Genomic DNA, 13,997 nt, shown 5'->3' with positions numbered 1-13,997 from the left:
CAATGAAGCTGGACCTGATTGCAATTCAGGAAAATATTTTTTAATTAAAAAGCTTACATTTTGGTGACAGCCTCCAGCCGCTTATCAATTACTTATGTTTCAGACTAAATATTTAATGAGTATTGAGGTGGTCCCTTGTTTAGCAGGTCATGCATTTGACTGGGTTATGTTACGTTCAGTACTGATTGACTTTGCTATATGATGCTATGTTTCTGTGTGAACCATCCTTTCCTAAACGTAGCATTGGTTGCTTTCAGTGCAACTCTTTTTTTTCAAATAGGGGCTGCAAACATTATCTTTGCAGTGTGAATAAGGGCTCACCATGTGCATGCCCTCTCTTGTTTTTCATTATTTCAAATTTACATATTATGAATCTGCCAGATTGCACTTGGAAATATTGGTGAAGCACCATTAGATATCTGGGTTCTTGCATAAAAATCCAAAAGAAAATCATATATCCTGTTCTGAAGAAGAGTGATGAGACCCAAACTGTTGACTCTTCTTTCTCTCTGCAGATGCTGTCAGACCTGCTGAGTTTGTGCACTTGTTTATTTTTGTTGCAATTGTATCCTTTTTTTTCCCTTATGCTGTCTTGCTACTGTCCTTTTTACAGGCCAATTTGCCTATTTATGCAACTGAGCAAGTAGATAATTAACCATTATCTGAGAGACTGGGCAGCTCTCTCATTTGGAGGCAGGCACTTAATTATATACTTTAAAGAGCAACATTCTGTAACAAGGCCAAGCGAGGAGGCAAAGTTTAGCCAAAGTGGGAGTCGAATCTATGCTGTTGGTGTAATTCTTAACCACACACTGGCTATCTAGCCACTTGAGCTAATTGTCCTTCAATACCATTGATATGGCACAATAGATTTTAGTTAAAATTTGAAGAATTGCGTTGCAATTTAATCTGGAAACATATTATTTGAACAGGTTCAATTATTTCAAAGAATGCCGATCACAAATGAATATTGGATATGTATTATTTAAGATTGAACTTCTCTTTTGAATTTAGTTATAGATTTATGGTGATGGATCGGTTTGGATCTGATCTTCAGAAAATATTTGAGCAAAATCATAGGATTTTCCCAAAGAAATTTGTGCTGCAGTTGGGTCTTCGCTTGGTAAGTTATAATGTTCATTATCTGAAATGTTGTATTGTGGCAACATCTGTTTTAAGTCTTTCTTTATTCAATAAGGAACACTTTGGTAGTAAATTGGGACTTTGTACAATATAATACTCCAAAGTGTTGTGTTCTATAGTTACTTTGAAATAAAGATTTTTAGCCTGTTAGTTTCAGACTTAATATTTAGTGAATGTTGAGGTGGTCCCATCCTCAGTAGCAGTGTGGAAGCTGCAGTTGGCTGTCTTTTCCATGATAATCCAAATACTAATGGCTACTTAGAAAGGTATTCCAGCAAAGGACTACTAAGTTTGCTTGGAAGAAAACTAATCACAAACTTGTATGACATGAGGTTCCAAATCATTGTCTTTATGGGCCACTTATTCACTTGCAATGGAGTCTCTTGCCCATGTAAGAATAATTGCAGTACAGAACATCAACCACAACTCTAAATTAAAATCTAATTTTCTGTAATTAAATTTGCATAAAAGCATTCCCTGCAAGCTACACTGTAGACTATAGTTTAAAATTAATTTTGTCTAATTGAAAACATCTTGCACAGTAATGTGTGTTATGACAAAAATAAACTTTCACTAGACCCTCCTGGGCTAAATGGCTAAGGTTCAAGCACTGCATGTGACTCATGGGCTTCTGTTTAAATATTCAAGGCCTTGGAGAGTTGATTTGGATGAATTGTTCACACTATTAATGATTTTATAACAATCTAAATTATTATAAAGCTGAACAGTGTGATTAGCCATTCCTGTTATTGTCTTTTGAAACTGGTATTGTTTATGATTCACTCTAACCATCCCCTGGGGTTAGCCAGGTAAAATGAGGCTGACACAATGATAGTTGTTGCAATTGCCTTTTGTGTTTCAAGAAAGCTTGTGATAAAGGATACTAAAACTTCCTGTCCACATGTTTGCGAGTTGTCGTATATTTTATTTTCCATCCAGTACTGACCTGCACTGCAGTTTTTCCAATGTCAGTCTCAAACATCATCTTTCCTTTTTGTTATTATTCATACATGTGAAAAATTGTGCTTTTGTTTTGTTAAAAACTTCAGGACTGTCAGATTTCTGATGAGCTATAATCTGATTGAGACGCCTCCACTATTCAAAGGGCCTCCTACTTTCCTATATGTCTGGAGCAAACATGTTGTACTTCCACAATATATGCAGAAAGAAAATAATCTGAGATGAGAAGTGACTTTCACAAAGACTGTTTGATCACGACTGCAAGTTGCATTGAATTCTAAAGTGCAGAATGATTTAAGATTCTAGATGCCATTTTCATAAATCTTCCTTAAAAAGGTGAAACCAATGGGAAGACTTCTGTGTGTTGAGAGGTTGGCTTCATAAAATAAACAAGACAATTTAGTGTTTCACCCTTCAGGTATACAACTTAAGTACATGTGTAGACATTCTACTGCATGAATGAAACTGTTTCATTTGCACAATTCTTCCAAAATGCTATCAGGTCCTTATGATTCCTATCTATTGCCGTTTAACTCAATTGTTTTCTTTTGATAGATTGACATTCTAGAATACATCCATGACCATGAGTACGTGCATGGGGACATCAAAGCTTCAAATCTTCTCCTCAGTTACAAGAATCCTAATGAGGTTCTTTTTGTTTTGCTTATTATTTAGTGCAATCATGAATTGTTTGAAGTATGTAAAAACAAAGGGAAGTTAGCCTTTTTTTTCTAACTTTACTACCAGATGTTGTGTTATTTTCTAACAAATCGTAAAATTATTTTGTGTTTAAGAGTGAACATTGGTCTGTTGTTGTGTTAGTTCAGCCATTGAAGAATTATCTCTTGATGGTAACTAATTTGGTTTTATTAGTTATTGTTAGTGGCAGAGCATTAGAGCTCCCTTGATGTCAGGGGGAAATTACTGTCTCACCTTTGGTTTATAAAAGTTATTGACAACCTCAGGACATCTAGAACCAATGCAATATTTTAGATGTATAAATGGGCTGAATATATGCAAGGTCATTCATTCTTTCTGCAAATCAAAATGATAATTTACTAATTTATCCTTCTGTCATTCAATCGAATGCTGCTTAAGTCTCCTGTAAGTTATTGACCTGGACTATAATAAAGTCTCTCTTTGGACTTTGCTGATCCCTAGGGAACTGTGATCTTGTTTGGAAGCTTCTTTTTAATCAGGGTAGATAAGGAGCTGCCTTCAAACATTTTGTCACTTAGCATTTTTGTCTGTATCTTTGTGTGCAAGCTAAGTACATGAAGCCCCTACCAGAACTGGAAGAATGCTAGAAAAAAAATTGAATACGCAAGAATGCATATCTGTATGTTCCGGATTAGAGCTCAATGGGTAAAATTCATCCGCTGTAAGAATTATCTGATTCATTGTTTCACCCCTAAGGTAGCGTAGCCGCTTTGCAAAAGGAAGCAGTACATATTAACAGCTCCCACAATTATTTCAATAATACACTATTATACTTAGTAGATTTGTGTTGTACCACAGGCAATTTTGTTCAGTCCAAATAACTCAGTATGCATTTATGTTTTTCTAAAATGTTTCATTCACTTATGAATGAAAATTACTCTTCCCAAAAAAAAACAAACTCAGGATATGGCTAGGATTTAAAAGTTCCAACAAAATTGGGAAATTACCTGTTTCCTCCTTCACTGACCTGTAACACCCACGGAAACTATTATATTCTGAAATGATCATTGATCCCTATGGAAATTGATATTTTCAGGACTTAAACACTTCTGTTGATACTGAGAAAAAAAGCAGTAAGTACAGGCAAAAGTGGATTTTTTTAATCCCAATGGTGAAGGTCAGTCACTTCCTTCTAGTTCATTGAAATAGTCTACATAGGCACTAACCTAGTTTAAGCTTTTCAGGAGTTAAATGTATTGGTTCAGCAAACTCTTTATTACCTGAGGCAAGTTTAATGTTACTACAGCTTAGTAGTAACATTAAACAACAGAGGTGTTTAGTAAGCAGTCACAAGTCACAAAGTTAACTCTGCTTTTTGAGACATTTTCAATCTTTCTTCAAGGTGTTATCACATTTATGAAGCTGTGATTATCTAATGTATTTTAAGATCATTTTCAATTTGTAGAGTTGTTTTCTTGTTGCTGTCCTGTGGAGAAAATTGGGTGGGTGGGCTGATATGTTTGTGTGTCAAAACCAGTGTAGCTAGCAGTTGGATCAATGGAAAATAGCACCATGCAGTATCCCATTCACTGAGGAAACAAGCTCTGGTTTTGCATAAAGCATCAAAATTCCTTGCCAACCGTAGCAGCTAATTTACTGGGAACTTGATTATTTTTGTTCCTAACTGCTGTTTAATACGTATATATTTGTACTTTGGTCCACACTCTACACATAATTATGTTGTACATTGAGAGGAACTTGTAAAGAATGACTGTGTCACGGAGGTGACTAAATGTCATGCTTACAGCATATGCCCTGGGCATGCTCATAACTTGAATATATGGGAAAGAAAGGAAACCATTGCAATGAACTTAAGCAAATAAAATACTCGGAATATTCACATATGGTAAAATAATAAATAACTTTCTCTTTAAACTATCACTATTCATCAAGTCTTAACTTGTTAATATCTCTGACTCTACTCTGCCCCAAACTTCATTATTTAGTTAGTTAGCTTGAGAGTGATTTCTTGGGGATCCCAAAGATTTGTGATCTAGCTAGACTATTTTATGGTCCAGTATCCAGTCTGATTTTGTTTGTAATTTAAACTTTCTTAGGTATATTTAGTTGATTATGGCCTTGCATATAGATACTGTCCAGAAGGAGTACACAAAGAATACAAAGAAGATCCAAAGCGTTGCCATGATGGTACTCTTGAGTTTACAAGTATTGATGCACATAAAGGAGCAGGTATGTGTGAACAAGTTTTGAGAATGTATTTAATTATGTGTGGACCATCGTGCTCATTCAGAAGCATGTACTGAGCTACCAGTACTCATCTGGTTACGGCTTATTTATTCCAAATTGTTCTGCAATGGAACTAACTGGGATTTGATAATTCCCTTGTTTGAGTTGTCACATTACTTGATTTCTCTAGAGGAGGCATCATCTCTTTGCTTCTTGAAAGTTATGGACCAGTTATGTGAGGTTGTTTATTAGATGGTTGTCTTCTGTCACTGACTTGAGATTAGATTAGATTACTGACAGTGTGGAAACAGGCCCTTAAGTCCACACCGACCCTCCGAAGAGCAACCCACCCAGACCCATTCTCCTACATTTACCCCATTCACTTAACACCACAGACAATTTAGCATGGCCAATTCACCTAACCTGCACATTTTTTGGACTGTGGGAGGAAACCAGTACCCACGCTGACACTGGGAGAATGTGTAAACTCCATACAGACAGTTGCCTGAGGCAGGAATTGAACCCGGGTCTCTGGCGCTGTGAGGCAGCAGTGCTAACCACTGTGCCTCCATGCCGCCCATATCTGTACTGTTTTGGGTATCTCTCATTTTGCTTTGTAGGGTTGTCTCATGTATTTTCTGTGATTGCTGTCTGCCCAGTTCAATGAAGTATGGCATTTCCAGAGCCCACCATTTATTAAAATTAGTTGTTTTTTTTATCCACCCTAGTCCTGCCCCACACAGTTTCATAGTTCATGTCCCATGCTTGCTTGAAGATAGTCTTGTTGTAAGGTCCATCTCTTTTTATTTTGTTTTCTCCACCTTATTTCTATTGAACTATTAACTACTAACTCCCTTCCTAGTTCTCATGTTAATTAATAATGTTTAGTACACTCTTTCATTGAATCGTGCTTCCTTCTTTCAGATCAGTTGTTAATACCTCTCTCCCCAGAGAATCAACCATTGATGCTATCTTCCTTGCAAACTATTGCTCCATTCCCAGCATCTCTCTCTCTCTCTAGTACATTGTCACTTTTTTTTCTGGTTGGCAAGAAGAAACAATTACCACAAGTTTAGCTCTTCATGACCTTATATGTTTACAATCTGTTGATAATTTGGATACTAGGATCATAAGGACTACAAGCCAGATTTGCACATCACACTAAAATAGGTGGGGAGGTAAGTTGCAATGAAATAAATTTACAAACTGATATGGGTGGGTTAGGTCAATAGGCCAAAAATTGACAGATGAGACTTAACATGTATAAGTGAGGTTTTCCATTTTGCTCAGAGGAATAGCAAGGCAACGTATTATCTAAATGGAGAGAAACTTCAGAATGCTTTGGTACAGAGATCTGGGTGGCTTTGTGCATGAATCATAGAAAACTAGTGTGCAGGTACGGCAGGTAATAAGGAAGGGAAATTAAATTCTGACATTCATCACTAACTGAAGAGAACTGTAGAGAAGTGTTGCTGAGATTACACAAGGTATTACTGAAACTGTACCTGGATTATTACATTCAATATTGGTATATAAACATGAGGAATGTAGTTGCATTGGAAACAGTTCAGAGGAAGATTGATTCCAGAAGTGAGGGGTTTATCTTAAGAGCGATTGAGCAGTTTAGCCTGATGTTCTCTGGACTTCAGAAGAAGAAAAAGAAATCTAATTGAGGTATGTAAGATGCTAAAGGGGATTGACAAAGGAGACATCAAGAGGATATTTCCACATCTAGCGATAGAGGTGGGTCATAGTTTTAAGCTAAGGCATTGCAGATTTAAATCAGATGAGCAGAAACTACTTCAGGTGGCACAGCGGCTCAGTGGGTACACTGTTGCCTCATAGCACCAAGGACTCTGGTTCGATTCCCATCTCAGTCGACTGTGTGGAGTTTGCACATTCTCCCTGTGTCTGCGTGGATTTCCTCAGGTGCTCCAGTTTCCTCTTACAATTCAAAGATGTGCAGGTCAGGTGAATTGGCCATGTTAATTTGCCCATTGTGTTAAGCGCATTAGTCAGGGGTAAATCTAGGGAAGAGGAATGGGTCTGGGGGGTTACTCTTCGGAGGGTCAGTATGGACTTGTTGGGCCAAATGATCTGTTTCCATACTGTAGGGAATCTAATCTATTGAACAGTCATGAATCTGTGGAATTCACTACCTAGAATGTGGTAGATGCAAGACATTGAGTAAATGGAAGGAGGAGATAGACAGACAGATTTTTAATGAATAATGGGTCGAAACGGTATAAAAAGCAGACAAAAAAGTGGAGCTGAGACCAAGCTGAGATTAGAGTCGAGAGTGTGGTGCTGGAAAAGCACAGCAGGTCAGGCAGCATCCGAGGAGCAGGTGAATCGATCTTTCAGGCATAAGCCCTTCATCAGCAATTGCGCTGAGAGAAAAAATGGGAGGGGTGTGGTGGGGAGGTAGCTGGGAAAGTGATATGTGGATGAAGGTGAGGGAGAAGGTGATAGGTCAGAGGGGGCAGTGATGGACATTCCAGAGGGTGGTGCCGAATTGGAGGCTTGGAACTGGGATAATGTGGAGGGAGGGGAAATGACGAAGCTGTTGAAATCCACATTTATCTCTGTGGTTGCAGGGTCCCAAGGCGGAATGAAGTGTTCCTCCTCCAGGTGTCAGGTGGTAACGGTTTGGCGGTGGAGGAGGCCCAGGACCTGCATGTCCTTGACAGAGTGGGCAGGGGAGTTGAAGTGTTCAACCCTTGCATCCGGTGTGGTCTCCTCTACATTGGGGAGACAGGACGCCGCCTTGCGGATCATTTCAGAGAACATCTCTGGGACACCCGCACCTACCAAGCCCACCGCCCTGTGGTTGAACACCTCATTCCGCCTTGGGACCCTGCAACCACACACATAAATGTGGATTTCAACAGCTTCCTCATTTCCCCTCCCTCCACATTATCTCAGTTCCAAGCCTCGGCACCACCCTCTGGAATGTCCATCACTGCCCCCTCTGACCTATCACTTTCTCCCTCACCTTCATCCACCTATCACTTTCCCAGCCTCCTCCCCCACCCCCCCCTCCCATTTTTTCTCTCAGCGCAATTCCTGATGAAGGGCTTATGCCTGAAACGTTGATTCTCTTGCTCCTTGGATGCTGCCAGACCTGCTGTGCTTTTCCAACACCACACTCTCAACTCTGATCTCCAGCATCTGCAGTCCTCACTTTTGCGAAGCTGAGATCAGCCATGATCGTATCAACTGGTAGGGGAGGCCTGTTGGGCTGAATTGCTACTCTCGGGTCTTCTGTTCTTTTGTCAGATTTTAAATCCAGGCTTATTTTGTCTGGAAATCCATGTTTGCATCTGTGCAATTAGATGTTGCCTGACAGTTGCAAGTTATGATTTGCGTGATTGTGATAGCAGTGAATTATCTCTTCCCATCCTTGCCATTTTTTTTAGCCGCCTTCATGAATGAACAATCTATATTCCTGCAGTAGCTGGATGGGCTCTTGTGTAGTTTCATTCTTTGGGCAGTCAGAAAATCAGCTGCAGTGACTTTTCATCCCCATCCAACGTATCGCCTCTTTAAAAAAAGTCAAGCATTTACACTTAAACCACTTTTATTTCTAAACTGCATTCTTTTGATTTTGTAGCTGTACTGGATCAGTTTAGCTAGGGAAGCATGTAGTTCTGGAGCATAAATCTTCAGCACTATTGCCAGCATGTACCAGAAGGTTTTGATGAAATACCACATCAAAGTTTATTGCAGAGAATAAGAGTTCACGGTGTTGGGGATAATATGTTGCCATGGATAAAAAATTGGCTAGCTGAAAGAAATAGGCATAAATGGGTCCTTTTCTAGTTAGATATAACAAATAGTGTGTCTCAGGAATCAATGTTGAGAACAGCAAATAATTGGGAAATCGAGAATAATGGTTAGTTTATTACAAGGATAATTGAATATCTAAGTAGGGAGGTTGTACTTCGGCTGTAGAGGATATTAGTGAACCATGTCTGAAGTATGTACAGTATTGGTGTGCTTGTATAAGGAAAGTTGTAATTGCTTTGGAAACATTTCAGAAAAGATTTATTAGATGAATACCTGGAGTAGGCAAGTTGTCTTATGAGGGTAGGTTGGACGGGCTACATTTGTATCTACTGCAGTTTGGAGAAGTACAAGGTGACTTCATTACAACGTATCTGGAAGTCTTGACCGGTGCATGAGGAAAGGATACTTACTCTTGAGAGAATTTAGAAGTGGAGGCCAATGTTTAAAAACAGTGTCTGTTTGAAATTTATGCATGCCAAACATCCTCTGTTTGGAGCACACTTCCACACAAGGTGATGAAAGCAGTCTTGGAATATTTTCTCAGGTGAGAATGGGGTTGAGGTCAAAAATAGAATTAAGAAGTCATTGGAGTAGCCAGCAATATGGATTAATCAAGTCAACCATGACGTTATTTATTGTGGAGCATTTCCAAGGTATTAAATAAATTACTTATGCTCCCAATTCATATATGCATATGTTGTCAGGACTCTTTGCTTTTGTGAATCCTTTGTCTTCAGCTGTTCCTTGATATCAGATGAAAGGAAATATGTTGGTTGGAGAAGGGCATCTGGAGGAGGCAGAGATGGATCATCCACTCAATACTTTTGGCAGAAAATTGATGCAAATGAATCAGCATTATCCTTTGCTCTGATGTGCCATGTTTCTGCCATCATTAAAAATGTTCATAGCTGTGGAATTTTCTTCTCCTTTGAGTTGTTTAATTAAGTCTCTGGTTTAATTAACCAGTAGCTTACCTTAACATTACTTCTCTTGACCACTCTGCTGTTTGCAAATTATCTGACTACTTGCTTGCCATCCTATTACCAATTGAAATTTGAGAACATTTAAACTATTGTCTTTGGTCCCAACTTGAACCTTAATCCCTCGCCAATGGCTCCATCATTCTTTTTGGCAACTGCCTAAGAAAGATCAAGACAATTGGCAACACTTATGCTATTTCTGTCCCAGAAATGAGCATCTAACCGTCTCTCCAAGCTATCACCAGAGGCCCTTGTTTCCACTTCTATACATTGCTTCAGCTCCTTTGCTATTGAAGCCCTCATTCATCCTTTTGTTACATCCATATTTACACTCCCAGCCAGTCTCTCATATTCTACTGTCCATAACTTTTCCTGAATCTTAACTCTCACCAAGTTCCATTTCTGTCTGACCTACTTGGGCTCCTGCTTAACTAATATCTATTGAAATTCCAGTGCTTGCATTTGGATCTTCAATGGCCTTGCTGATCAAGATCCATGTAATCTTCTTCAATCATACAATTCTGCAAAATGTGTTCATTTTATTTTCCTCTTGAACATCTCTAATTTTTATTACACCTCCTACTGTATCTTCAGATACCAAAGTTGTGAACTTGGGAAGTCTCTCTCAAAACCTCTGGCTTTTCTTGTTCAAAGCACTCTTAGAACCTACCTGTTTGACAGAGTGTTTGGTCAAATATCTCCTAATGGCAGGATGTCAGTTTTTAAAAATGAATTGAAGTTAAATATGCCTTTCATAATTTATTATGTTAAAGACAGTGTTTAATACAAGTGGTTGTTGTATTGCATTGATATCAAAAGTAAGGAGGCACAGCACTTGAAGAAAACACCTGTAACTATTAAAATAATTACTGAAGTTTGTAGATGACTATCATGTCTTTTTTAAATCATGCTAATTGGGCTACCATTTTATCTCCATATGGTTAAAAAGATTCCACTTAGAACATATTGTTATATGATTGTGGATCCCAGTTCCATTCTTAAAAGATTAAGTTAGAATCTGTTTAATCTTAATTGATGTGGTATTTAAGCTTTTAAATAAAAAAAAATTAAGGGTTCCAATTTGAATATGTTAAATGATGCATTCCATGACAATCCCTTGACAAGGATTTGAGGTTTAATAAATTGTTTGGCCTTGCTGAAGAGCCAGAGCAGAAAGGTGTTCCCTTTATATTCAGAACGTGCAAGATTTAAGAAAAAAACCTTTTCAACTTGAATAACACATCTTGCAGAATTATCTTTCTTTATATTGGCAAACTTCTTTGGGTTCATAAGGGACTCTGGCTGCTTTGGAACAGTCTGGCTGTGAACATCAGACAAAGTGTTAGGAAAAAGTCCCAACTGCAACATCCTGTTAAATCCTAAAATTGGCTGCCATGTGTTCTGTTTTTGGCTTGTTCTGGTCTGGACAAGACTGGAATTGTGGCTGCTTGTGCTAGACAAGATATGATTTTAATGTCCATACTGCTTATTATGCACTTTTTTTTTAGATCCATGAAATCTGCTGGAACTATTGTATTTGGTTGGTTTGCTTTATATTTATTTGTCCTTGCTGACTGTTCTATTCAAATTTATAATTCTTCAATACTGATTTCAAGAGATTAAAATTGTGACATATTATTTTTTCAATTTAAAGCTAAGTACTGTTGTAAATTTCAATACTTTTTTTAACCAGTTACCATATAGGGAAAACTAAATTAAACTGCAGATAATTTGTGAAATTTGATAAATTGTGAATACTACGTTGGACATGTTAAAGTAACAAATTGATAATATTGTATTTGAACTTGGAATATTTTTGTAGAATTGTGCATACTCCAGGACTGAATAGGAAATATTAAAATTGATTGCTTGGATCAGGTGTGCATTTATCTTGAGTCAAGTAGTAGAATAATTTGTAATATGCAGTGTGAATTGCACAGTGAGAGTAAATGGCACTTTAATGAATGTAGTCAGCTGTTAGAATGACCTTCCACCAGAGGCTGAGTGACCCTTAACTAACTTGCCATTTATCTCCAGATAATCTCATTCACATGACATTCTGCTTATTAATAATTGGCCTATCACTGCAGCTTGGTAACAGTCTTTAATATTATCATGCAAGGTTTGATTCTAATCATCAGTGAGAAAGTTAACTAAACACTTTATCACATTAAACTATAACCTTTATCCTGAACAGACACAAATTATCCATGTCTTTGTATGGATTGGAAAATTTCTTTGGTCAGTTTAACCATGTGGAGTTGTGGATAATCTGGTATTTTTTTCATGCACTTTACAAAGTATATGAAATGTATTTTAAGCATAGCCTAGATCCTACAAATGTGGCATTGGATAATAAAGTTCATCAGATAAAATCCTATATTGTTTACTTCTCATTTTGAAATCCTGCATTCTTCTGAAGAGTTAAACCTGCTGTATCTCCTTTCACTAATCTGCTAATTAATTGAAAGAACAAGCGTATACATTTTCAAATTGACCAATGGACACTCAACTATTGAAGCAGAAGCACTGTAGACTACAATAATTTTTTAGAAGCAAAATGATCTGGATGAAATTGACTTCAGTCAAGATTATTTGTAAAATAGGATCAAAGAACTGAAAACCTACTCCATTTTGACGATTGTCGACCCTTTCCATACATTGATTTCATAGCAACCAGGAGACAACTGACCTCCTACCAACTAATTAACTTCTACTGAAATGTTACCCAAAGTGTTAGTGATACTAGATATTAATTTAAGTATATTATCATAGTCACTCAAACTATTTAGTAAGTGTTGGTAGCCATTGTACTTCTCTGTGCTGTCTTCCATAGTTGTACATATGAATGTCCTTATTATCCAAGTCTCTGAATTTGAAGGGAACTCTGCACTTTATGAATCTTATTTGAAAATATGCAAGTTGTAACCCTTCTGGAGGAAGTAGTGCTCTTTGCCTGCTAGATAGTGAGCAAGATTTGCAATGTTTTTAATTTTGAAGGGCATGTAAAGTTTAAGCTGCTTCTTGAAATTAGTAAACAGTAATTTATAACAAAAACAGAAATTTGCTCGAACAAGGGGTCACTGGATTCAAAACATTAACTCTGCTTTCTCTCCGTAGATGCTGTCAGACCTGCTGAGTTTCTCCAATTTTTTTATTTCTAGCATCTGTAATCATCTTTTTGTTTAGTAATTTATCATATTTGTGAACATCTCCAGGATATTCACCACCTTTATTCTGACAGTAGAACCAGTGGTTTTAAAAATACAAACACTTCCTACAAAATGTAATTTTCTTGTTCGAAACATTTTTGTATTAATCCAGTAATTCAGTATGGTGAGAATCAGAATCAGAATCTCTATATAATTTGAGTTATTTTATCATAGTCTGGGTTTTTCAGGAGATCAATGCAAATGTGTCAATACCTTTTAATTTTGAGTCAAGGATTGAGGATAGCTCCAGATTGCAAACTCAGTGATTGGTTATTTCTTCACATGCTTAATATTATGACAATAAAAGCAGTCGTCACCAACTGAAACATTTCTATGATGAAGGTCAAGCAATTCGAATGTGCTAAAAATGACTTCATTTATTTTGTAGCAGTTTTTTTTTAGATTAGATTACTTAGCGTGGAAACAGGCCCTTCGGCCCAACAAGTCCATACCGACCCTCTGAAGAGCAACCCACCCAGACCCATTCCCCTACATTTACCCCTTCACCTAACACTACAGGCAATTTAGCATGGCCAATTCACTGGAGTGCCCGGAGGAAACCCATGCAGACCCGGGTAGAATGTGCAAACTCCACACACAGTTGCCTGAGACACTGTGCCACCGTACCGCCCATGTTTTTGTGTGTGACTCAGCAAAAGCCTGGTTCTCTAATGATGCCAAACTAAGCCAAGTATCTTTCTCTCTCTCTCCTTATTGTTTAGCACTGATTGCATTAAGTTAATAATATCATGAATTTTATGTTGGAATCTGGTGATTCCATGCAACTATAATGTGGTATAGATCACATTATGCCCTCATTTTTAGTATGTTTTTATTAATATTTACAACATTGTACTACACTGCTAAATATCATTACTCTATTGTAATTTCAACATAATTTTACATCATTCTACAGCTTTTTGTTCCAAATCAGAATCTCCCTTCACACCCTGAACCAGCGGCCCAATCATTTTGCTTTAATGCATGACCTCAGTTAGCATCTCTT

The 13,997-nt window shown here is 37.6% G+C and overlaps 1 protein-coding gene across 1 annotated transcript in view; it reads left to right on the top strand.

Annotated features, from left to right (window-relative positions):
- Nucleotides 1-13,997, top strand: part of vrk1 (VRK serine/threonine kinase 1) — a 65,010-nt gene that overhangs the window by 22,018 nt on the left and 28,995 nt on the right. Inside the window, exons 6-8 of the mRNA XM_043697154.2 lie at nt 1,015-1,123; nt 2,659-2,751; nt 4,881-5,013. Of these exons, the coding sequence (XP_043553089.1) occupies nt 1,015-1,123; nt 2,659-2,751; nt 4,881-5,013 (335 nt within the window). The remainder of the gene's footprint in view (nt 1-1,014; nt 1,124-2,658; nt 2,752-4,880; nt 5,014-13,997) is intronic.

Source organism: Chiloscyllium plagiosum, unplaced genomic scaffold, assembly GCF_037043375.1.
Source record: "Chiloscyllium plagiosum isolate Xiang-an unplaced genomic scaffold, Cpla_swu_hap1 HiC_scaffold_8, whole genome shotgun sequence".
NCBI lineage: Eukaryota > Metazoa > Chordata > Chondrichthyes > Orectolobiformes > Hemiscylliidae > Chiloscyllium > Chiloscyllium plagiosum.
This window is presented reverse-complemented; position numbering and strand designations above follow the sequence as displayed.